This window comes from Postia placenta, assembly GCF_002117355.1.
Source record: "Postia placenta MAD-698-R-SB12 unplaced genomic scaffold POSPLAscaffold_4, whole genome shotgun sequence".
Lineage (NCBI taxonomy): Eukaryota > Fungi > Basidiomycota > Agaricomycetes > Polyporales > Adustoporiaceae > Rhodonia > Rhodonia placenta.
In genome coordinates, this window is record NW_020169835.1 from 2,368,532 (window position 1) to 2,390,120 (window position 21,589).

General features: G+C 51.9%; 7 protein-coding genes across 7 annotated transcripts; 3 read left to right on the forward strand and 4 right to left on the reverse strand.

Annotated features, from left to right (window-relative positions):
* Positions 1–621: 621 nt before the first annotated feature.
* On the reverse strand, positions 622–2,088 carry POSPLADRAFT_1069741 (hypothetical protein). The gene is made up of 5 exons (XM_024482366.1): positions 1,996–2,088; positions 1,778–1,939; positions 1,536–1,727; positions 994–1,482; positions 622–940 (listed from the first exon to the last, which is right to left on the reverse strand). Exons 2-5 carry the CDS (start codon positions 1,831–1,833, stop codon positions 706–708), a joined length of 972 nt encoding a protein of 323 aa, XP_024341328.1. The 5' UTR covers positions 1,834–1,939; positions 1,996–2,088; the 3' UTR covers positions 622–705.
* A 929-nt stretch (positions 2,089–3,017) lies between these two features.
* Positions 3,018–4,164, forward strand: POSPLADRAFT_1045557 (hypothetical protein; the record flags this gene model as incomplete). The annotated part of the gene is made up of 5 exons (XM_024478795.1): positions 3,018–3,195; positions 3,227–3,366; positions 3,421–3,496; positions 3,544–3,928; positions 3,981–4,164. 5 exons carry the CDS (start codon positions 3,018–3,020, stop codon positions 4,162–4,164), a joined length of 963 nt encoding a protein of 320 aa, XP_024341329.1.
* Positions 4,165–4,518: 354 nt separating this feature from the next.
* Positions 4,519–5,266, reverse strand: POSPLADRAFT_1045558 (hypothetical protein; the record flags this gene model as incomplete). The annotated part of the gene is made up of 3 exons (XM_024478796.1): positions 4,519–4,544; positions 4,595–4,988; positions 5,054–5,266. 3 exons carry the CDS (start codon positions 5,264–5,266, stop codon positions 4,519–4,521), a joined length of 633 nt encoding a protein of 210 aa, XP_024341330.1.
* A 758-nt stretch (positions 5,267–6,024) lies between these two features.
* Positions 6,025–9,467, forward strand: POSPLADRAFT_1180158 (hypothetical protein; the record flags this gene model as incomplete). Its single annotated transcript, XM_024488733.1, has 11 exons — positions 6,025–6,082; positions 6,144–6,175; positions 6,230–6,270; positions 6,324–6,636; positions 7,074–7,153; positions 7,206–7,548; positions 7,606–7,731; positions 7,786–8,148; positions 8,199–8,411; positions 8,473–8,952; positions 9,024–9,467. The coding sequence occupies 11 exons, from the start codon at positions 6,025–6,027 to the stop codon at positions 9,345–9,347; spliced, it is 2,373 nt and encodes a 790-aa protein (XP_024341331.1). The 3' UTR covers positions 9,348–9,467.
* A 785-nt stretch (positions 9,468–10,252) lies between these two features.
* On the reverse strand, positions 10,253–12,823 carry POSPLADRAFT_1078463 (hypothetical protein; the record flags this gene model as incomplete). The annotated part of the gene is made up of 19 exons (XM_024482965.1): positions 10,253–10,285; positions 10,333–10,384; positions 10,448–10,521; positions 10,575–10,905; positions 10,966–11,172; positions 11,223–11,270; positions 11,323–11,400; positions 11,451–11,496; positions 11,561–11,574; positions 11,639–11,764; positions 11,819–11,923; positions 11,974–12,029; positions 12,089–12,129; positions 12,181–12,201; positions 12,252–12,399; positions 12,454–12,475; positions 12,527–12,575; positions 12,628–12,703; positions 12,758–12,823. Coding segments are annotated over 19 exons (1,593 nt in total), but the record flags the coding sequence as incomplete, so codon positions are not given.
* A 2,658-nt stretch (positions 12,824–15,481) lies between these two features.
* On the reverse strand, positions 15,482–16,278 carry POSPLADRAFT_1138489 (hypothetical protein; the record flags this gene model as incomplete). The annotated part of the gene is made up of 4 exons (XM_024484912.1): positions 15,482–15,755; positions 15,805–16,006; positions 16,067–16,181; positions 16,234–16,278. The coding sequence occupies 4 exons, from the start codon at positions 16,276–16,278 to the stop codon at positions 15,482–15,484; spliced, it is 636 nt and encodes a 211-aa protein (XP_024341333.1).
* A 1,393-nt stretch (positions 16,279–17,671) lies between these two features.
* On the forward strand, positions 17,672–21,505 carry POSPLADRAFT_1168709 (hypothetical protein; the record flags this gene model as incomplete). Its single annotated transcript, XM_024488021.1, has 16 exons — positions 17,672–17,905; positions 17,953–18,148; positions 18,204–18,307; positions 18,362–18,445; positions 18,499–18,674; positions 18,725–19,310; positions 19,364–19,563; positions 19,678–19,898; positions 19,969–20,070; positions 20,128–20,203; positions 20,257–20,451; positions 20,508–20,562; positions 20,616–20,690; positions 20,744–20,768; positions 20,821–21,040; positions 21,092–21,505. 16 exons carry the CDS (start codon positions 17,672–17,674, stop codon positions 21,195–21,197), a joined length of 2,655 nt encoding a protein of 884 aa, XP_024341334.1. The 3' UTR covers positions 21,198–21,505.
* Between the last annotated feature and the right edge of the window lie 84 nt (positions 21,506–21,589).

Sequence of the window (21,589 nt, forward strand, 5' to 3'; positions counted from 1 at the left end):
TGCTACCCGGAGAACACAAGTTTCGGCCTTAGCACGAGGGCGAGCACCGCACGCTACCTGGAAAACGTTGCCCACTGGCACTGTTCAGTCGAGTGCAAGGCATATATGGAACCGCTCAGTATGCTTGTAACTTAATTTTGTTTCATCCCTCATGCGAACAGGTTTCTTTCTCGCAGAGCCCACACATCATGGAAGCAGTGTCGTATCCGGGCACATGCAATACAATCCCATGCCGTCCGAATTACAACTGGCATCCTTGTAATCCTCAATTACAAGCGACCCACCTGTGGAATGCCAAACAGCGAGCCAACCTTGTAGGCGACTCCGATGTCATGAGGCCGGCCACAGGAGTGCCCCGTTGTCTGACTGTTGCATAGAATCTTCCTGAACAACACTTACCATTTAGTCCTCGTGCTAAACCTATCCCAACCCCTGCAATTCAATCACCTAAACATTAACAGCAACTTCAACGCTGACCCAAATACGTACACAAAGCAGACAGAGCAAAAAGCGCAAGCGCATTTATAGCGACACCGAAGAGCAACTAGGAAGTCATCCAGGTTACCTAGATAATTTACTCACCTTTCAAACAAGCTGAACACCACAATCACACCGAACATTAGTGAGCCCTCAGAAGTAATTCGCTATTTCGTCAAAGTCGTCAACTAATATACAGTACACCTTGCAACAAATCACGAATCGCGTTCAGTCAAGCTCGTTGAAGAACGAGCGGCGCGCAAACTCATCGAGCTCGAGATCGAAGAGGGCACGGCGCTGTGCAGTATCCTTGTTTCTCCAGGAGGACCATGCGTCGTGCACGGACTCAGCAGCCGAAGCGATATCACTGACGAGGCCGACACCCGCGGTCGCCTTATCGATCTTCTTGCCACGGCGCTCGACCTGCTCGTACACGTCGTACACGGCGCGAGCAACCTTTTGACTGAAAAACAAGGTCAGCAAAAGGAACAAACCACCTTGAGGTAGAACACTTACGCGGTCTGCTTCTCGGGCGTGCTAGGTTGGTTCTGAGCAGCAGGAGCAGGGCGTGTCGCGGCGTTCGTGCGCGCCGGGACGCTCTCAGGCTTGCGGCCGTTCTCCTGTGCACCCTCACGGTGAGGCTTGCGGTCGTCCGTGTGGGCACCTTCACTCTCAGGCCTGCGCTGGCCCTGCATCTGCTTGGGCTTGCGCTGACCCTTGCGCTCATCAGGCTCGCCGGCCTTGTGTTCCTTGGAGCCCTTCTTGCGGCCCTGACCCTTGCGGCGCTTGCCGCCCTCCTTGCCCTCACGATACTTGCCATCGTGGAGCTTCTTGCCCTTTCGATTCTTGCGACCTTGGCCCTCACGGCCCTCGCCGTTCTGGGGGTAGCGGTCGTTCGCGCCTTCCTTCTGCTTCAGCTGGTGCGCCTTGGCGGAAACCTGCTGTGCTTGCTGTTGGTTCTGAGCATCCTCAGCAATGGCACGGGCAAAAATTTCTGCAATAGCACTGCAACAAAAGTCAGACAGCATATGACAGGCACATTGTGGTAGATCACCAACCGGGAGACGTGAGGCTTCTCCTCAGGTTCTTGCTGACCCTGCACAGCGTAGCGCTCATGATCGTCCTTCTCGTGGTCCTTGTGTCCGTGGGGGCGGCGGTGAGCTTCGTGTTGGTGAGGCTCGCCCTGAGGCTCGGCTGGGAGAACGGCGGCTTCATTGCCATTGGCCGGAGGGAAGGGGAAGGGGAGGGCGCTGATAACACGATGTTAAGAGCAAGAATACCAGAAAAGCAATTAACATACCTAGCGAGAGGCGCAGCAATAACAACGGCAGCAGCGAGGATCGTGGAGGAACGCATCGTGATTGTTGTAGTTGGGTTAGGAACGAAAGTCGTAAGATGTAATGAAAGAGTGGCAAAAGTCGTGACAAGAAAGAATAGCGAAATTAAAACGAAACAAGTCAAGCTGCAAGAACAAGGTAAAGCCTAAATCAAAGATAAGAGACCAAGGAATTCACTCACTATCCAGTACCTGTACTTGTGAAGCTTGGCTCGTCAGATCAACTGAGGGCTGAGGAAACTAGAGCGGACAGCAGGCATCTTTTATAGCTAGCCGGCAACGCGCGCCCTGGCGAATGCGCGATCATGCCCGTGCGGTGCATCTGATCATCATCGCTTGTTGGCTGGACGTAATCAAATGGACGCCGGTCTCATAGACGATATGCTCTAGCTCGCTCAGAGCTTATTGCGTTATGAGACTGTCCTATACGGTGCATGCGGTGCGTCAAAACGCAGGGCAGCTTTCTTACGCCTTCAAAGAACATCGCATACGCACCTGCAAGGTGCCGGTTCGTGAAATAGTCGTAGCTGGGTTATGCAATATACATCCATGCTAGCTCGCTGACGCCGATGATGCCAAGGTGCCCATGAAGATCGCCAAACCCGGCGCCCCGGTATACATATCGGAACAGGCTGCGCCGACACGGCTTCAGGCATCGCGAAACATGAACTGTGGGCGTTCAGCACGGCCCATTACTATGTTCAGGCGTAAATGCTGTGCTCGTTTACTGGATGTAACCCCTTGATAATGGAGTTTTGAGTCCGCCCTTGTCGGCAGCGCAACAAGAGATGCGTGAACCACGTCGAGTTGTGTGAGGAGTGGGGGGCTATGTGCATATCGACCGCTTCAGGTCGTTATGCAGTCTATGTTTCGAGATACATATTAGCGTCCGTTGGTACACCTTGTGGCTGCTATCATTGAATCGGGGCGCTAGACTGGCGTTGAGTACTTCAAGGTAATGTTCCATGAACATATGAGGACTATACGACGACGCGAAGTCGCCGCGCTCAGGCTGTAAGTATATTATGGTTTTCCTGACGATATCGCAGTTGGCTCTGTAGCGGTCGTCGATTGATGTTCCGGAGTGGAAGGGCGTCCATTGCATGATGGGATCAGCGAGCGCCCAAGTAACATCCGGGTCCCTTGCCTTCAACCACCCTAGCAGCTAGCTCGCTCGCAACTTGTACGCCATTTTGACTGACCGATGAGTCTTTTCCAAGGCCAAGGTGTTGTCAGAACCATCTGTTTCTTATATGCGCTCACGTCGGCCCTCGCAATAGCGTTCTTCAGCCCTTCAGTCCCGGCATGGATCCAGCAGACGTGGTGTAAGTGGGTTGTCCCATTGGCACGTCTATTTGCCAATGAAGCGTTGATTCTGTTGTGTAAGTGACTCACGGAGGGACCGTGGTGCAGTTAAAGGGGGACCAACGGACGGCGCGGTACTGTTTCTGTTCAGGAAAGCAAGACCCATGGCTTCCAAAGTAACGTACGCGCTTCGCCGAATTAGACCTTCACTGACCACCCCGGCCAGGCTGCTCAAGAGATCTGTTGCTGTGAGCACAATTTACGCTTACTGCTTAGGGACTGTGATGTTTAACCGTCCCCAGGTCTTCCACTCGAGCTGGATCCCGGAAACAGCGGCAGCGCAGTTCCAACTTCCCTTGGGACGCTACGTGCTTGACGGTATGCGCGCATATATGCAGTCCACGGTACGACCAAACCATTCACAGACTCTTCAGACCGTTGTGCGATCGCAACTCCAAGCTCGACACTCAGCACACAGACGCACTCCTCCCCAGGCATATCGTCGCAGCGCTCCTTAACCGTCGAGTCCTCACCGTTGACGCCGCCCAGGATTCAAAACGCCCCCCGCAAGCGGTCGCTTCCATCTGATGACGAACCAGTTTCTGAACCTAGGCCGCGCAAGAAAGCTCGTAATATGGACTTTGACTCCGAGGCGGAGGTCCTATTTATTGTTTCTTCTGTTGCTCCCCGCCCGGCCGAGAGGCTTAAAACACGCTCCCGCAAGATACCTGAGATCGATTTCCGTCGGCTAGCGCCGCACTCGTCCCGGTTGCCTCCTCTGGAATACGAGCCTGTGAAGTTAAAGCCAATGTGAGTGTTGATAGATCATGTGCGCTCGTGTACTTTGGCTGATCCTGCATAGGCCAAAGAGCAATGTCTGGAACACGCTACTTGACACGAACTGCTCATCCCCTCGGGTCTCTGTCTCTGTTGCTCTGCATGCTCTGCGTGATGTATCGACTGCAAACTCCACTCGATTTACCCCTGGGTCGACCCACCTTGGCAAACAATTGACGTGCTCTTACACGAAGAAGGTCCGTCATTGATTTTACGTCGACTCGCCGCCATTCTGCTCTGGACGTTCTGCTGTCGCTTTGTTATTCAATCATATACCTCGCACAAAGTCTAATATCAAGGCTGTGAACTCATCTGCACTTCCTTGCGATCGTCTTTGCGCAGTACCACCTATTCGTACAGTTCGGCGTTACCTTGTTCTAATGATGTGACGAGCATGCCCCTGGCCCATTGACTGTGTAACCTTGAGTTTCCGACTGCTCGACTTCAATTTGCGAGATTACTATCCAAGTAGCGGAGGGTTAAATCCAAACCGACAGTACGAATGCAGACTTAGTTGCTAGCCATTGCACCATACATTAAAGCTAGAATTCTACAACACTCGTCTAGATGGCTTTGCTCTTGACAAGCTCTGTGGAACACTGTAAGCACGTCTCTTGGCGCAACCAGGAGGATACGTACGCTCAATCTCTGCAACCGCGCTCGTGAGGATCTCTTTCTGAGTCTTCTCGTCGTTGACGCTCTTGAGAACATTCGCGATGATGGTCCTAGCGAGCTCGGCCTGCTCGTTCTCCTTCTCCTGCTGCTCAAAGCGCACCCAGCTGTCGAGGACGGACTTGACCTCGGACGCAAGCACAACCTTCTGGCGCTGCACAAACGCCTCTGACTCGAGCTTGGCAGTCTCCTTGGAGAGCGCGAAGAGCCCCTCGGTGACGGAGACGACGTCCTTCATCTGCTCAACGGACTGGATGCGCTCCTTGACGGCTTGAGTGTGCTCCTGACGCGACTGGTTAAGGATGTTCTTGACGCGGTTGATGTTGTTCTCTGCCCAGTCGCGGTACGGCTCTCGTACGCTCTGTACTTGGCATGAATGACTGCTCTGAGGAAGGTAGAATGACTCCGGGTAGATGGGAGACAGACCTTGGCGATGAATGTCAGGAGGATGAAGAAACCGGCAGCAATGACGGTCTCCTCGTTGACGACGTAGAGCTCCTGCGAGATGGCGGTCGCGAGGAGGCCAGTGCCAAGAATGACGCTGCCGGTTTTGGTGACGAGGCCGGGGGATGAGGGCATCTTGTTAATGAGCTCGGAGGCGCGCTCGGCGGGCGGCGGGGGGTTAGACGAGCTCGCCATGCCCCGGCTAGAATTCATACGTCCAAGATTGTGTTAATGCCGGGCTTTTGCGCACAAATGCATGGGGACATACGCGACAACAGCCCGAGGAATTGCGGCGACCGTCTGCGGTCGTACTGGTATCTTTCAGCATCGGCTGAGGTCACAACAAGTTTGCGAATTACCTGAGGCCCTCAGCGAGCTAACGGCAATCCTGGACGCCATCCCGTATAGAGTAGAAATTGTAGCAGACAGGCTGGCAAACGCTGCAAGTGACGAGCTCGCATCGGGCAAACAACGCACAAACACCGCCCCCCGTGGGAACTTGTCTTCCGACTTCCTACGATATCTTCTTCTCAAACACTTGGGTAACTACTAACAATCCTGATTTATTGAATGTGAGACACGTATAAAATTGTGTTCAGGCTTAGCATACGTATGTGGTGAGCGTACAACTCAAGTGAATTTAGGTTTTTCAAAACCGAATAATCCCGGGATAGTCACGTGTCGACATAGTCCAGTAGTCGACATTGCCGACTGGCATAGAGACGTCGTCTGCGACAGTCTTGCGCGCGTTGATCTTCACTTTTCAAGTTCTTTTTGTTGTACGGAAGGTGTTTTTCTTCTCCTTGTGCTTTGTATACAAAAAGACCTCAGGCAAGACGTCCTGCGGCGCGTGACCACCTGCCGAGAGTCGACGCGTTTCTGTTCCTGCGAAGCGTGTCGCACTGCGAGTTGGCTCGCCACCGTCTTTCTTTCACCACACCCAGTTGCCCACCATGGACTCAGACCTCATAAAGCTTGTGAATAAGCTTCAGGACACCTTTGCCAACCTTGGTAAGCAGCCACAGTCCTATTCATCATCATGGTACATTCGGTATGAACGGTGTGGACACAGGCGGGGAACTCGACATGCCACAACTAGCAGTGGTACGCGTCGAGCCTCTAGTCTCTAGACAATACAAATCTGACATTACAAGCTAGGTTGGCAGCCAGTCTGCGGGCAAGTCGAGTGTCTTGGAGACGTATGTCTTCCCTAGCACGATCCCGGTATGCAGGCTAAGTGATATCCACCCAGGATTGTCGGACGGGACTTTCTCCCGCGCGGATCAGGTATTGTCACACGAAGACCACTCGTCCTCCAGCTTATCCATACACCTGTCCCCGAGACAACATCGGGTGGCTTGGAGCCAACATATACCGAATGGGGCCAGTTCTTGCACATTGACAAACGGTTCACGGACTTCAACGAGATTCGCCGCGAGATCGAGCAGGAGACGTTTCGGGTTGCAGGGCAGAACAAAGGCATCAGCAAATTGCCAATACACCTACGAATATACAGCCCTGACGTGTTGGATCTGACACTGGTGGACTTGCCCGGACTAACAAAGGTACGTGCCCTTATAGATCGTGTCTGAACACCCGTCGTAAAGGGAAGGGCTAGAGTCGAAGCCGAGCACGTTTTGCCCGCTGAATCGCCTCATACTGGAAATTGTTCTGACGTTCAAGGGTCCAAATGGCTATATGCTGGACCCTGATGTTATCGCATAGTCTGTACCCTTGCCTATAGCTGGATTCTGTCAGGGCAGGTCCTCCAACGACTGGCGGCAAATGAGGCCTCCCCGTTAGCAGGCTATAGTAGGGCCATAACGCAGCTTTGTTGTCTCATGAGTCCGGACAGAACACAAACATTCAGCGGGAGACTGAAGGTGGAATTGTGTCCGGATATTTGAGCCAGAAATTGTACCAGACATAAAGGACATTTTTCCGAAACAGCATATCTGGTCTTTCCAGTCAGATTACATGATACTCATACCAACACGTATAGATACCCGTAGGTGATCAGCCGAGCGATATCGAGAGACAAATCAGGAGTTTGGTGCTGGACTATATCTCAAAGCCAAACTGGTATGTGGCAGATGATTTATCTCATGCAGGGGTCTTAACGTTTGTAATTCAGCGTGATCCTCGCTGTGTCTGCTGCGAATGTCGACCTCGCGAACTCGGAAGCGCTGAAGCTCGCCCGTTCTGTCGACCCTCAGGGTCGACGAACAATCGGCGTGCTGACGAAGCTGGACCTCATGGATGCGGGGACGAACGCGCTCGACATTCTCACTGGACGCGTCTATCCCCTTAAGTTGGGTTTCATTGGTGTCGTATGCCGCAGTCAGCTAGACATCAACGCATCCAAAAGCCTGCAAGACGCGCTGGAGAGCGAGGCAGACTTCTTCCGGTCACACGCCGCATACAGAAATATTGCACACAAGAATGGAACCAAGTATCTGGCCAAGTCTCTGAATCAGGTATGCGCCACAAGATGCCGTGATACTGTGTCCGAATATTTTAATCAAAGAACACAGGTCCTAATGAATCACATACGAGACAAGCTCCCGGACATGAAGGCTCGACTCAATACGCTCATGGGCCAGGCTCAACAGGAGCTTAATTCGTTCGGCGATGCGGCAGTGTATGGCGATAAGAACCAGGTACTGATACTGGCAACGCTTATCGTATATGCGCGCATCTGACAATCTTTACAGCAAGGTGCGCTCGTGCTGCGTCTCATGACACAGTTTGCGCGGGACTTTGTGGCCTCGATTGATGGCACCAACATGGACATCTCGACGAAGGAGCTATCTGGCGGCGCGCGCATCTACTACATCTTCAATGATGTCTTCGGGTCTGCATTGTGCTCGATCGACTCGACGCACAATCTCGACAATCAGGACATCCGCACTGCGATACGCAACTCGACCGGGCCACGGCCGAGCCTATTTGTGCCTGAAATTGCTTTTGACCTCCTTGTGAAGCCCCAGATCAAGCTACTAGAAGCCCCGAGCCTGCGATGTGTTGAGCTGGTATACGAGGAATTGGTCAAGATTTGCCATAATTGCACCAGTACGGTAAGAGTTAGGCCAAACACGAGCGGCATCTGAGATCTAACTCCTTATAGGAGCTACAACGGTTCCCGAGGCTACATGCACAGCTTGTCGAAGTGGTCTCCGAGCTACTACGAGAGCGCCTCGGGCCCACAACAGAATACACGCAAAGTCTGATCGATATCCAGACCGCATACATCAACACAAACCACCCTGCTTTCATATCAGGATCTGCGGCTGCGGCACATACAGTGAGCGCTGCGTCACCAAAACAGGAGCCTAGACGGGTAAGAACCGCCACATTCCATTGCCCGCAACTCAATCTAACAGAAACTATCCTTCATACAGCCGTCCTCGGTTCACTCGGTGAACGGCGTGGCGCCGCTGGAGGACGATGAAGAGATGTCAGAAGAGGGCCTTGGAACGAACGGTGTTGTTCCGCGTGATGGGCGCTCCATCTCGTCCACGGTCCACGACCGTGCCCGGACGACTGCGTCTGCGACAGAGGGCCCACCGCGCCGACCGTCCTCTCCCAAATCTCTTCGTCATCACCATCACACTATCCGGCAGGGTCCCTCTTCCTCGTCACAGCACTCAGGGACCACGAAGGAGACGTTCCTGAACTATTTCTTTGGCCAGAACGGACCGGGTCCGCTGGCAGGTTCAAGCGTGGAGCGCGCAAGCGGTTCGACGGGCGTCACCACTGTCGGACGCGATGTCAGCGGCGGAGATTCAGCGCTGCAGTCAGGGCTACTCGCGGGCAAGCGGAGCCTGGAAGGTAACAATGCGGCGTTCGACATGAAGAGCCTGGGGAAGCATATTGAAGCGGTACGTATGCGGCTCCAATTCACGTAACGTCGGACATGGGTGTGCGGAGGTTCTGATCGCTTCTTCTTCAGGCGTCCGATTCAGGCCCCCAGCTGACCCCCCGCGAGGAAATGGAGACAAATTTGATTCGCTCGCTCATCTCTTCGTATTTCAACATCGTGCGTCAGACGATACAGGACCTGGTCCCGAAGGCGATTATGCACTTCCTCGTCAACAACACATCACAGCAGGTCCAGAACCGACTGGTGGCAGCGCTGTATAAGCCGGACCTCTTTGGGGAGCTGTTGAATGAGGACGAGACCTTGGTCGCAGAGCGGACGAGGGTAAAAGCTTTACTGGATGCGTACAAGGAGGCGTTCAGGACCCTGTCGGAGGTTACGTTGAAGTCTACATAGGATATACATGACTTGCTTCGCTCATTGTTACTCGTCTCTGTTATCGGTTTGTTCATTGTCTTCGAAGAAGCGTGCATGCAATCGTATATTATGCATGAAGATTCATTACATGGACTCAAAAGAATCAAGCGAGCCTTCGGCAGTAATCTTGTAAGAACTTCGTGGTAAATCGTAACATCATCGTGTACGTATGAGAAGGGAGATCTGGGCGCACGTTGGAAGACCGAGAGCGCAAAGCTTTTTCGAAAGGCCTGGGGTTACTCGTTGTGTCAAACTAATGTGTCCGGTGGATGCCCCTTGAGAGCGACCCATTTCTCCAGCTTGGTGGGATCCACCTGTGCGGCTTCTTTGTCGGATTGCTCACCCTCATCATCAGAAGCGACACTCGGGTCTGAATCAGCTTCGGTGGTCTGGGTGCTGGTAGTCGATTCCTCAAGGTTGCTGGGCGATAGAGTGTCGTCACTCTTTGCGTCACTCGAATTGATGTCTGTAGTACTTTCTGCTCCCACGGATGTCGATTCCTTCTCACCCTCTGCTGTCGCCGCACTATTCTACGAAGGGACGGAGCGAAGTTAGATATTATTACTTATCTTGGCTTATCTAGTCATACCTCCTTTATTGACTTTTCGTCCCCGTTGAATCCACTTAGTTTCAATGTTCGCGCATTCAAATCAATCAATAATCACCTTAGAGTCTGCCGCCTTCTGTGCGAGCCCGCGTGAGACAGATACAACAAAAACAGAAGCGAAGTTAACAGACCTCTTTCTTCTTCTCTGCAGCCTGTTGGTAACCAACATTAGTGAGTGGTGAGCGCGATAGTGAGCTCAAACTCACCTCTTTTTTTTCTTTTGCCTCACTCTATGGGTGATGAGTACGATACATATACGTTCAGCGACTTCTCTCACCTCTTCTTTCTCTTTCTTTTCTTTGGCTTCGCGCTGTGAGACTGGTCAATAGGACGAGCGAGGAATCACAAGCTTCATACCTCTTCCTTTTCCTTCTTTAGCTTGGCACGTGTCTCACGCTCCTTGACGACCCTAGCACAGGAACTCAGTCTCAGCCCCCATGGCCAACTAGTAGACTGTGAACAATTCACTTACCAGTCCGCCACTTCATCGACGCATTCTCGAGGACGAGTTTTGTTCTTCAGGAGGTATCCTTGCAAGGCAGCGACCTGTGGGCGCTCATGAAAATATGCACCGAGGAGCTTACAATAAATCAACTCACGCTCAGCTCGTCTTCCGGAATGGCACCTGCGAACCGTTTGGCGAGCTCTGATATTTCATCTTCACTTAGAAGGGGAATAGCATGGGCTGCCCGTTTTCGTTTGGGGACGGCGAGACCCTCTGTTGACGTAGGGTCATCACCTGCTTTGGCGGGGGCTGACGAGGAAGGCGACAGGGCAGACTTGAGAGGTCTAACGGGGAAGAAGCACTTGAAGATGCCTTCAGCCTGCCATTTGGTAGCGTGCTTGAAGTTCACCCAGACGTCCATGCGACCAGGTCGACTGAGGGCGGGATCGAGCCGCTCGATATGATTGGTCGTCGCAAACAGCAGACTGTCGGATTGTTTCAGTCCTTCCGCTGAGGTCGTGAAAAGCACCTGACTCGCGGCTCACCGGCCCTCAGCGGCTGCAACCCCATCGAGGCTGTTCAGCAGCCCACTGAGACTCAATGTAGAACCATCATTACTGTCGTCCTTGTTCTTCGCGGTCGAAGTGGAGCTAGAGCTGCTGGTGCTGGTGCTGGGCGCGCCTGTGGACGACTCGTCACGGGAGACCCCACGTGTAAAGGCGGCATCCAGGTCCTCCAATAGTAGTATACATCTGTGCACGAGTGTCAGGCACGGGCAAATAAGTGGGATTTGGTGACATACCTTGACGGCACATTTCCCATCAGGTTCGACAGCGTGTTGTCACTCATGCTGATGAGAATACAGTTAGGACACCGGGGGTATGCAGTGATGCGGATCATACCCTTTTGAGGAAAGACTGACGACATATATGTCCAGTCCTAACTCTCCGGCTAAACTGTGAATCAAGGACGTCTTGCCACTGCCGGCAAGGTCAGAGACGGCCATCAGAAGTCGACAATGAGAACAAACCTTCCTGGAACGCCGTACAGAAGATAACCTCGGCGGAATGGAATACCTTATTAGACGTTATTGCCGTGTCAGCAACCGCGTCAAGTTATGTGCATCGTGTGAAGACCGACCTCGTTCCGCATACCTGAGAAGACAGCCGGCCTCGTGTCAGCTCAAACTCCGTTGACGATGTAAGAGAAGCTCCTCACCAGTCCTCCGAACATAAGAAGTCTTTGCAGTCAGCCAAGATCATGTCTTTGACGCCAGGTTCCAGGACGATCGAACTCATGGGGCGCTTCTGCCTTGCCCCGTTCCATCTCCAGCATCCGTACGTCCTACATGACACGATATTAGCAGGGGTTTTCTGACACACGAAACGCCACCCTTACGTATCAGCCATGAATATATGCACACGGTGTTCTGCGTCTTTCTCATACTCACGCTTGGCCTCAAGGACCAATTTCTTGAGAATGTCATTGTTTCGTGCCACGACACTGTATGCATGGTTAACGGCGATACTGTCGTAATGCAGCAGGTTCCTGACCTAATCCTCAGTTCGGCATAGGAGCCATAATCCTGGAAGCGCTTCGTCCGCGTTATCTGGAAATTCGAAAGTGTATATCAGAAGCGACTTTAAATCTCAATCTGGGCGTTTTTACCCGAAGCCAATGCCCCCGATAGTAGATGGTGTGGGTCGTATCTAATCGGCAGATTCGCATGACGTAACAGTCGGTGAGAATTTAAAACTCACCCAAACTAGGGACGATTGCCACTGGATTCAAAATTCAATTGGGAACACGAATGAGGCGGAATTGGAAGTACCTTTGCGCTTTTTGCGGCCCCCAAAGGATACGTCGTCTTCCTCCTCTTCATCGTCTTCCAAATCCCCACTGGTCGATTGTGAAAGACCATGTCGGCTTACAGAGCGGGTCGTGATATCGAATTCTCGGCTCCGACCCCACGCCGGATGCTGAAACATTCAGACATTCAGTGAAGCTCGGATCCATACAGGTGCCACACCCACTTTTGACAGCCAGTGCATGAGCCTTCCCCACGGCTGTCAGTGAATGACGGTGAGGCGTTTGAGAGAACCTTACCAGTCATATGGGTAGTCTTCCTGGCTGAAGTGTGCGGTCAGGAAGAATGCTGCATCGAGGTGAGTAAAGACGAAATGTGGCAGGACACGACTCATCCGTACAGTCTATGAACCCGTTCCAAGCGGATACCGAAACCCGCCTTGCTGTCTCGACAGTCCCGCCAATGACGACCAGTTTCTGAAAGTCGCAATGTCAGGGCATGAATGGACAACAGTGGCTAGAGTGTCTCACAAGGGTGTCATGGATAGGACCCGACGTAGAGGTAAGAGGCGAAAGCAAACCCTTGATAGCCTGCATAGTATTGGTAGGAAAGCTCACAGACGGGAGCACTGAAACGAGCGGAGGGCGGCCTGACTAGCACCTTATAAGCAGTGTGCCTCGTGCTAGAATCCCAGGGTCGAGCGCGCCTGTCGGAGAAATCAGTAGACCAGCTTCTCCCTCCCAAACGAATTACGCGCGTATTCGGAATGCCAATCACGCTCGTGCGGGTGTGGACCGATGTACTTTAAGCGCGATATAATGTAATTTGAGCGGAGTGGCTCATTTGATGTTGATGAAGATGAACAATAGTCCCCTTTGCGGTCCGTCGAGAATCTGACCTTACTCTCGAAACACGGGAACGGCGGAACCACGCATGCGCATAACCCGCTTGGTGATTGTCGGAGACTACGGAAACTAGGTCAGACATTCTGCGGAACATGGGGCGGGACCTGCCACATTTGTCGAATTGACACGCCACGCCGTCTTCAGCTGCCGACTGACGTATTGAGGGAATATCCACTTCCACATCTAGACCTCATAACAACGCTCGTCCACAACGTTTCCGGTTCACGTAGTCGCAAGACCTGTAGCAAAAATCCTTATCTGAGACTGGGAGAAAGTCGGCTGCGCTTTGGGACTCATGAGATCACTTCTCCCGCCATCGTAATTCATGTCCGAAGGGTCGCGCTATGATTCGCACAGCATGTGCCTGGTCATTTTGCAGCGTGACCAACACTTGGCGTGTGACGCGAAATTGGGAGCACCAGTGTCGCAATGCCTTGCTATATCTAATCAAAGCGTCATCTTTAGTCGCAACGCCACACCTTGACTCTGCTGAGATTCCGAAAATGCCCTTCGCCCTGACAGACAGTGCAACACCCCTCGACCTGTATCGACCCGATGCTTGGACTGGGGGAATGAGGACGCCCACAAAAGACACTCCGACAGATTGAGACCGAGGCGGTGACCAATTGGCCTGCATCAAAGAAGAGAACCGATGCGAACGTTCATAGATGCGAACCCGTCACACGTTGCAACCCTGCGGAGCCTCGAAGCTTCTGACAGTGTCATGTCGCTGGGTCGACGTAAGAGTGTCTGCTGTATGACGAGAATAGGCGACCAGGCAGCATCGGAATCGACGCGCTTGCGGAAGAGCAGATACGATAGTGCAGATGGATGAAGTCAAAGATCGAGCGGACAATGAATGTTACGTGCAACAGAACGAATGAATGCCGAGGCGATAGAGCAAATGAGGGCACGGTTCGGCTGCTGTGATCGAGGTCGGAGTTTATGTGCGGCATCATACCACGATGCATATCCAGGAGGTCGCTATACCAGAAGTAGTGCTGGCTGCAGATCGCAGATCCCACAGCACCTTATCCGGAGGCATTGGACGGACTGAGGTAGCGATATGCCGTCGAGGAAACGTAAGCGCAAGCCATATTGCAGGCTCCAGAAGTGTAATGCGAAGTCTGGTGCGTGTGTCCGTTAGGGCCGAAGCGCAGTCTAGCTAAGAGGGAAATCGAAGATACGCATCCGAAAGGAAGCTGGGGGTGTAGCACGTGACTGAACGAGCGTCGAAGATCTGTTGGGCCCAGATCGAGAGGCAGGTACTACGCGATAGCGGTGAAGGAGGGGCATTAGATTTCAGAGTACACACGAGCGGCACAGAGAAGTGCGGGCGTGCGGACCGAGACATTGGTCGATGACCCGACAGCTGAATACAGGACAAGCAAGCGGGAGGGCAGCAGCTCTTCCAAGGCTGCCGTCTTCATGGGAACCCAGGGTCCGACAAGGCTAGAATGCCTAGATGAGATCCAGCGGCCGACTTAGATCAGGGTGAAAACGACTCCACGAGACCCTAGGTTGTATATCGTCGCCCATCGTAAGTCGGGATGCGTAGGCGTCAGGAGGCGTTTGTAGAGGGAGCTGGGCGGAGTTTCGATATAGTCACCTCGGAAAACGCACTTTATGCCCTTCAGATGGCGAGAGACTGGGTTCAATTGACATGCTGAACCAAAGCAGAAGCGACGATCTCTATGTGCGCCCACAAAGATAAACAGGGCTTGCGCAAATTATCAGCACGCGGCTCATGGCCTAGATGTTCAGCCGCAGAATGAACCGATGATAGTGGTCTTCCGTGCCGGGCCACATCGTCGACGGACGTGGAACAAGCCCGAGGTTCTTTCCGGTGACAGCAGAGAAAAGTTCTAGCACTGTTGTGGGTCAAAAGAAGCTCGACGAGTACATGGGTATTAAGATTACCGCTCAGTAGGATAAACGGGTGTTCTCAGATCCGCGGCTGAGGCAATGTCTGTGACAGTTAAAAAAAGTCAGATCTGCCCAATGTACCATCAGTATTCTGTCAAGACTATGGAATGAGGGGATCAATGACACCAACGAAAGCGCTTATGGTTGTATCCGGTTTAATAGTCCGCTGACGTTCCCACAGAACAGACAGATATCAAAGTTGCGGTTCACGAGACAATGTCTGCGGAAGAACATAAGAGGTAAGCAATACACGATGGAACATGGATGCATGCGGACTAGTGACTGACAGCCGCTCGAACAAATGATCATGAAGTATCGTACAAAACTTCCCCAGCTGCCGTGGATTAGCCCTACGTTCGTCTTCCTAGCATAAGACAAATTCCGGATCTCACCTGTTGCGTATCTTGTAGATGTGTTCCGTGACTAGTCTCGCCGTAATAAAGTTCCCATCTCCATCTCATCTCCGTCATTTGCGGTGACAACAGCGAGCCCTTCGGTCATCTCTCTCTTGACACACATCTGCTCGGCGACCACTATCATCAGGGCGGTACTGGCAGCCATGACCCCCCAGAAGAAGAGAGAGGTGGGAAATGTGTTGGAGTAATACGTCGTGAGCACGAGATGGCTGAACAGAAGCGTCACTGAGAAATCAAGAATGAGGCGTGGTCGCCTAATGAGTGTGTACAGATAGTATATGCTATTGAATAATGTCAGAATGAAGAATTCTCAGGTGATGTCTGGCTTACTCCGCCGTTGACGCAGCCACCCAGCATGCGGCAATAATCCACCCACGCATTGGATCTGTGTGTCCAAATCGTGGTCTATCACTTGCTTCGGCCGACCCTAGCTGTTTGCCACCACTCCATACTGTATTCCAAGCACCCCATGTGCTCTGCGACGCCCGCGACGTCGGCCTTCCGGCCAGTTCACGCCAGTCCATAATCATCCCTGAGCGTCCACGAGGATAATGACATGCACGCTTCGAGAATCTTGCAAAACACGGCTTACCAACATTTGCTGCACCGCCGTCATAATCCAAAACCCTTGAGTCTGCGAATATTATGAGGAGCGGTGGGACCAAAAGGGCCATTGTCAAGTAATGTAGAGTTTGCATAGTAACTATCTGAGCTTAAAGGCGTGACTCGCGGCTAGTAAGCACATACGATCCAAAATACCTGAGATATTAGAAGAACAGGGTCCCATCCTGTTGATTTAGCCATTGCATGAGGGGAGAGATGGTCGTACACTGATGAGGTCTGAGTTGTCTGAGTCTGACAGTCGCTGCGAAACATTGAGACACTTATCCACTGATACTTAAATATCTGATAAGTAAAGTAATGCGCCTCACGTTGGGCATCTCGAATTTATCTCTCGAACCGCCCGTCGTATTGACTTCATTCTCTATTCATCGCCCTGCATGGCTTGGTACCCGTAACATCATATACTGTCCATGCGTAGCTATTGTCATATCTGCCGCCCCTCGGATTGTTTTAATCTGCGAATACAGGCATGTATGCATATTGGAGTGGGTTGATGCTAGACGGCCCGGTATCATGTATGGTGTGCCTGTGAATCTTTTCACTTTTTCTCCGGTCCGCTTGATCATTATGCAGGCCGTGGTCATACACTTGCAGCTTTGTATTCTACCCTTCCGTGATTTTTAAGCCTACTGACCTTCCGTGATGAGTTTCCAGCTGCCCAAGCCATCTCTGTTTGTCTGCCAGTCATACATGCGACTTCGCCAGTCTCCTGCGCATACACTATCACTAATACTAATAACACCTATTCCGACTAAATCCGACCCCTAAAGCAACGAAATTGGACGGCAGTAGAACTAGCAGTCCATTAGACGCAGTAGAAGCCGTACCAGACTGCGCTGCGAGCACTCGGGGGACAAGCTCACAAAATGGATCTCATGGTATGATATATTATACAGCTTTGCGAGTCAATAAATGGATCTTGAGCAACCGGTACAAATGAGAGTATAGCGTATAACAAACATGGTATAACTAGGATCCGAAGATACTGACCCGACGCAGCCACTCCAGTACGTCAGCTAACTAATTCCATTGGGGTGAGAAGACCGATCAAGTCGGCCTGTCTTATATATCCGGAGCCTGCGTAGGTTGAAGAAAGTGTAGTTCGTTCTGCTCACAGGAGACTAGCCTGTCTTACCTTCCACCAAACCCAAGAAAGCTAATTGCAGTGCGTGAGCGGACTTCCGGCGTAGTTTGGCTGTATTTGAAACCTTTAGCCCAATATAGTAAATTGTGGCATTGCCAAGTCCTGAATCTGAATTCCGCACCAACCCCGCTTGCACACAAATAAATAATGCTAGTCTGAAATTATGACATATGTGGACACAAGCGGTGTCTGCGTCTACCAAGTATCACGACCGTTCCTAGTTTGCTATTGGAGATTGTGACTGAACTTGCTTGATTATTGAATGCTCGGGGCTGAAGTGCTGTGAACTGTGGTCTCTCAATCCCAGTAGATACAGCAACGGTTGCGCCAAGTCCTAGTCTGCACTGGGCCTTCCGTTACTACAGTCGTGAGAAGCCGACAATGCAGCTATCAGAATACGAGGCAATTGCACAGGAGGGTGAGGACGACATGGATGAGCGTGCGCCCTCAAGTTCACTACGCGGGAACGCGATACATCCAACACCGATCAAGCCCGAAACCTACTACGGCGAAGGAACTTTCGATCCGCCTAGTAGCGATGAAGAGGCTGACGAACTACTCGAGAAGGGCGGCAGAGAATCATCAGAACAAGCGGAACGCGCAGGCATGAGAAGTGCGATGGTGGATGGTGGTACTCTGTTGGTCGGAATACGCAAGGCAAGAGTCAGCCAGGCCTACGCTTTGGTTCAGTTACTTACTGTGTTCTGCAGCGACCCGCGTCTCTCTGCTTTCTGGTCGGTTCTCTTGTTACCCTGGTCACCCTTGCTGCTGTCATAGGAATCTTTGCGGCCCGCTCGTACACTGGGACCCCATTCCGCATCCATGGCACCAAGCACATTACCATGGACCATGTCTTCAATGGGACCTTCTCTGCGCGAAGGGAAGGCATTCTGTGGGTTCCGGAAGGTGCGTCTCAAGAATGGTAAAGGAAACGGTATGGCCCAATACTTGTGCCGCGTAGCTGGGGACGGTGTTTTCGCTACTCAGATGGATGGACATCTCACTTTGGTCGACTTGAAGAGCAATTTAACAAAGAAGCTCGTGGACTTCTCAGACCTGAAAGATGTAAGAACCACGAGCCAGTCAACTGCGGGTGTTCAGTAATTCCAAATTCGTCAGGAACACGGCCGTCGTCTGTATCACTCGTCGTGGAAACTATCGGCGGACATGAGATACATGCTCCTCAAAGCAGATACAGTCAAGGTACCTCCCCAGTTATGTAGTCGATTGGGCCGTACTTACTCCATCTTCCGAAGCTATGGCGACATTCTAGCCACGGGAATTACTACATCCACGATTTGCAGACTAAGAATACCTGGCCGCTAGTTCCGCCAACATACCCTCCCGTAACAACTTATGCAACATGGTCACCTACGGGCCAGCGAATAGCATATGTAGTCAATAATGACATCTATGTGGTGCCTTCACCGTCGTGCGTCTGGTGTTTTCTCCTACTTCTATCAAGTACTCACCGCAATCCAGTTCATCCGCTGTGCCCATCCGCGTCACTACCACCGGAAATACTTCGATGTTCAACGGCGTGCCTGACTGGGTGTACGAAGAAGAGGTTTTCTCGACCAACTATGCCTTATGGTGGTCTCCGGACAGCCAGAATATCGCATTTCTTAGTCTTGACGAGACCGCTGTGGACGAATACACCTATCCCATCTACAACCCGAAAAGCGATTCGTACACTGTCGTCCCATACCCTGAGCAGATCAAGATGAAGTACCCAAAGCCAGGTTATGGTAATCCGCTTGTATCGCTTCATATCTTCCAGGTGGACAAGTATATGAAGAGTAGTACGAGCAGAGTTCGGCCAGCAGACGCCGTTACTGCCGCGTCACTTGCGCTTGACTGGGATGGGAGGCAGTCTTCTGATAACAGCATTATCTCCGAAGTTGCTTGGGTAGGTAATGCGACGCTTCTAGTGCGGGAAGTGAATCGAGCCGGAAATAACGGCACGGTCGCCGTATTCGACCTGACCAGGGCAGGAACCGGCCGTGGTCGCGTTGTGCGGCGGCTCGGCAAGGACGGTGAACAAGGTGACGACGGATGGATCGATGCTGTATGTGTGCATACAAACGCTCTTCTCTTCATGATAAGCTAACGTCAGTCCAGGATCAGAAAGTCTACCCCATTTCTGCTGCTTTGTCGCCGAATGGCCATTCGGCTTACCTCGATATTGTACCCACACCCGAAGGCTACAATCACATTGCGCTCTTTAGCCCTGCCGACAGTAGCGCACCTCGATTCCTGACATCAGGCGAGTGGGAAGTGACCGGAGACATTCTCGCTGTTGACGCAAAGCGCGGCCTCGTGTAAGTGGTCCTTAACTTTTCCATGAGATGGCTAGTGCATGCCGCCAGACCTTGACTCCAGGTCGTCCTTTTCTATGACGAGCACCCGACTTACCATTGATAATTTTGTTCTAGATACTTCCAGGCGGCCAATCCATCGTCTCTCCAGCGACATGTATACTCTGTCCCAATGCCTGCTATCAGCTCTTCGGAAGCTGTCGCGCCCACCTCTCTGACGGACACATCCAGCCCGGGAGTATACAGCGCAGAATTCTCTCCGGAAGGTGGATTCTATCTACTGTCGTATCTGGGTCCTCAGCCGCCGTGGCAGAAAGTAATTGAAATCGGTAAACATGGTATGTGCTCACTTCGTCAAATACACCTCGTCAAATACTGACTCGGCATCTGACGACACGCAAACCTCAGGACTAGAGTTCGTGTTGACTGAGAATCCTCAGCTTAATGATACACTTGCTCAGTTTGAGATGCCCGTCGTCTCCTACTCGACAATCGAGAGTGATGGGTACGGTAAGACCCTGTCTGCTGTGCTGCGAAATACTTGCAGAGGCTGATGATCTGGGCCAGAGCTTAACGTCATGGAAATGCGTCCGCCCAGGATGGACGATTCCGGACGTACGAAATACCCCGTTTTGTTTAGAGTGTACGTTCGACAAGTGTGCTGTAATCATGCCCTACTCACATTATCGATCGCAGGTACGGTGGCCCGGGCTCACAACTCGTCAGCATGTCGTTCTCGCATGATTGGCATGATTATGTCGCGTGCTCCCTTCAATACATAGTTGTAGTTGTCGACGGGCGAGGTACCGGCTACAAAGGCAGGAAGTTGCGCAACCCGGTCAAGGATAATCTCGGCTACTGGGAGACTCAAGACCAGATTAACGCGGCAAAGTACGTTCCTCCTTTTACTAGGTTGTATATACTTCGCTTATTCGATACGCGCGTAGGATCTGGGCTACGAAGGACTACGTGGATCCCAATCGCATTGGCATCTGGGGATGGGTATGCTTTCCGTAGTGTCGGCGACGATTGTCACTGACAGTCACTGCTTACAGTCGTATGGTGGCTTCATGAGCTCGAAGGTTGTTGAGGCTGATGCTGGCATACATACCTTAGCTATGGCAGTCGCGGTACGTGCATCCGATTGGGTAGTCTACCAATTTACTGACTTCTCGGTCGGCAGCCTGTATCCAGTTGGCGTCTTTACGGTTAGTGTTTTTTTGTCATGAGTAGAGCAATCTAGCTGACTTATCGATACAGATTCCATCTACACAGAACGATACTTGAACACGCCGAGTGCAAATCCTGAAGGCTATGTGACGGCTTCCATCTCAAATGTCACAGGCTTCCACCACGTTGACTACTTGCTTGCTCACGGAAGCGACGATGACAATGTGCACTTCGCGAACTCGGCGCACTTGCTAGATATGTTCACAGCGGACAAAGTGAGGAACTTTGAGTTCCGAATGTTCACCGATAGGTGTGTTGGCTCGTACAAGTAGCCTAGCGCCAATTGAACTCCCTCCTCCAGCGATCACAGCATCAACCGTCGGGGTGCAAACCGGGAGCTGTACGAGTTCATGACGGATTTCCTAGTAGAAAGATGGGGCAAAGGCGGAAAGCGGAGGAGCTGGTAACTTGTCATCGATCTCAGCAGACATCACAGACTCTCGTATTCCTCTCTCTTTATCTGATAATCTAAACAGGAGCTCTCAGCCGTGTCTCTCTGTATCATGAACAAGGTCGGCCATCCTTTTTGCCACGAATTGCTCACTCGCAGAGCCTCCATTGGACCAATTCCTAGACGATTTCAGGCTAGCTCTTAACACGTCATTTTCATGGAGTCCGGCCTGATTGAGTCATGTTTTCCATTTTGTGCTTGTCGGTTCTTGCACACGTTGAAGTGTTGTACTGGCGAAGCAGCTACGAAGAATACGCTTGTGTCATAATCGTCGCCCGAACAGCCCCAACAGACCCACATCGATGCAAACAGACAATAGCATGGCGCAAGGTAGGCAAAACCGACCCC

Coding starts and splice junctions, on each gene's coding strand:
- POSPLADRAFT_1069741 (XM_024482366.1), bottom strand. CDS start 1,833: ATGCGTTCCTCCACGATCCTCGCTGCTGCCGTTGTTATTGCTGCGCCT. Junction 1,728..1,777: donor ATTGCTGCGCCTCTCGCTAG/GTATGTTAATTG, acceptor TCGTGTTATCAG/CGCCCTCCCCTTCCCCTTCC. Junction 941..993: donor ACGCCCGAGAAGCAGACCGC/GTAAGTGTTCTA, acceptor CTTGTTTTTCAG/TCAAAAGGTTGCTCGCGCCG.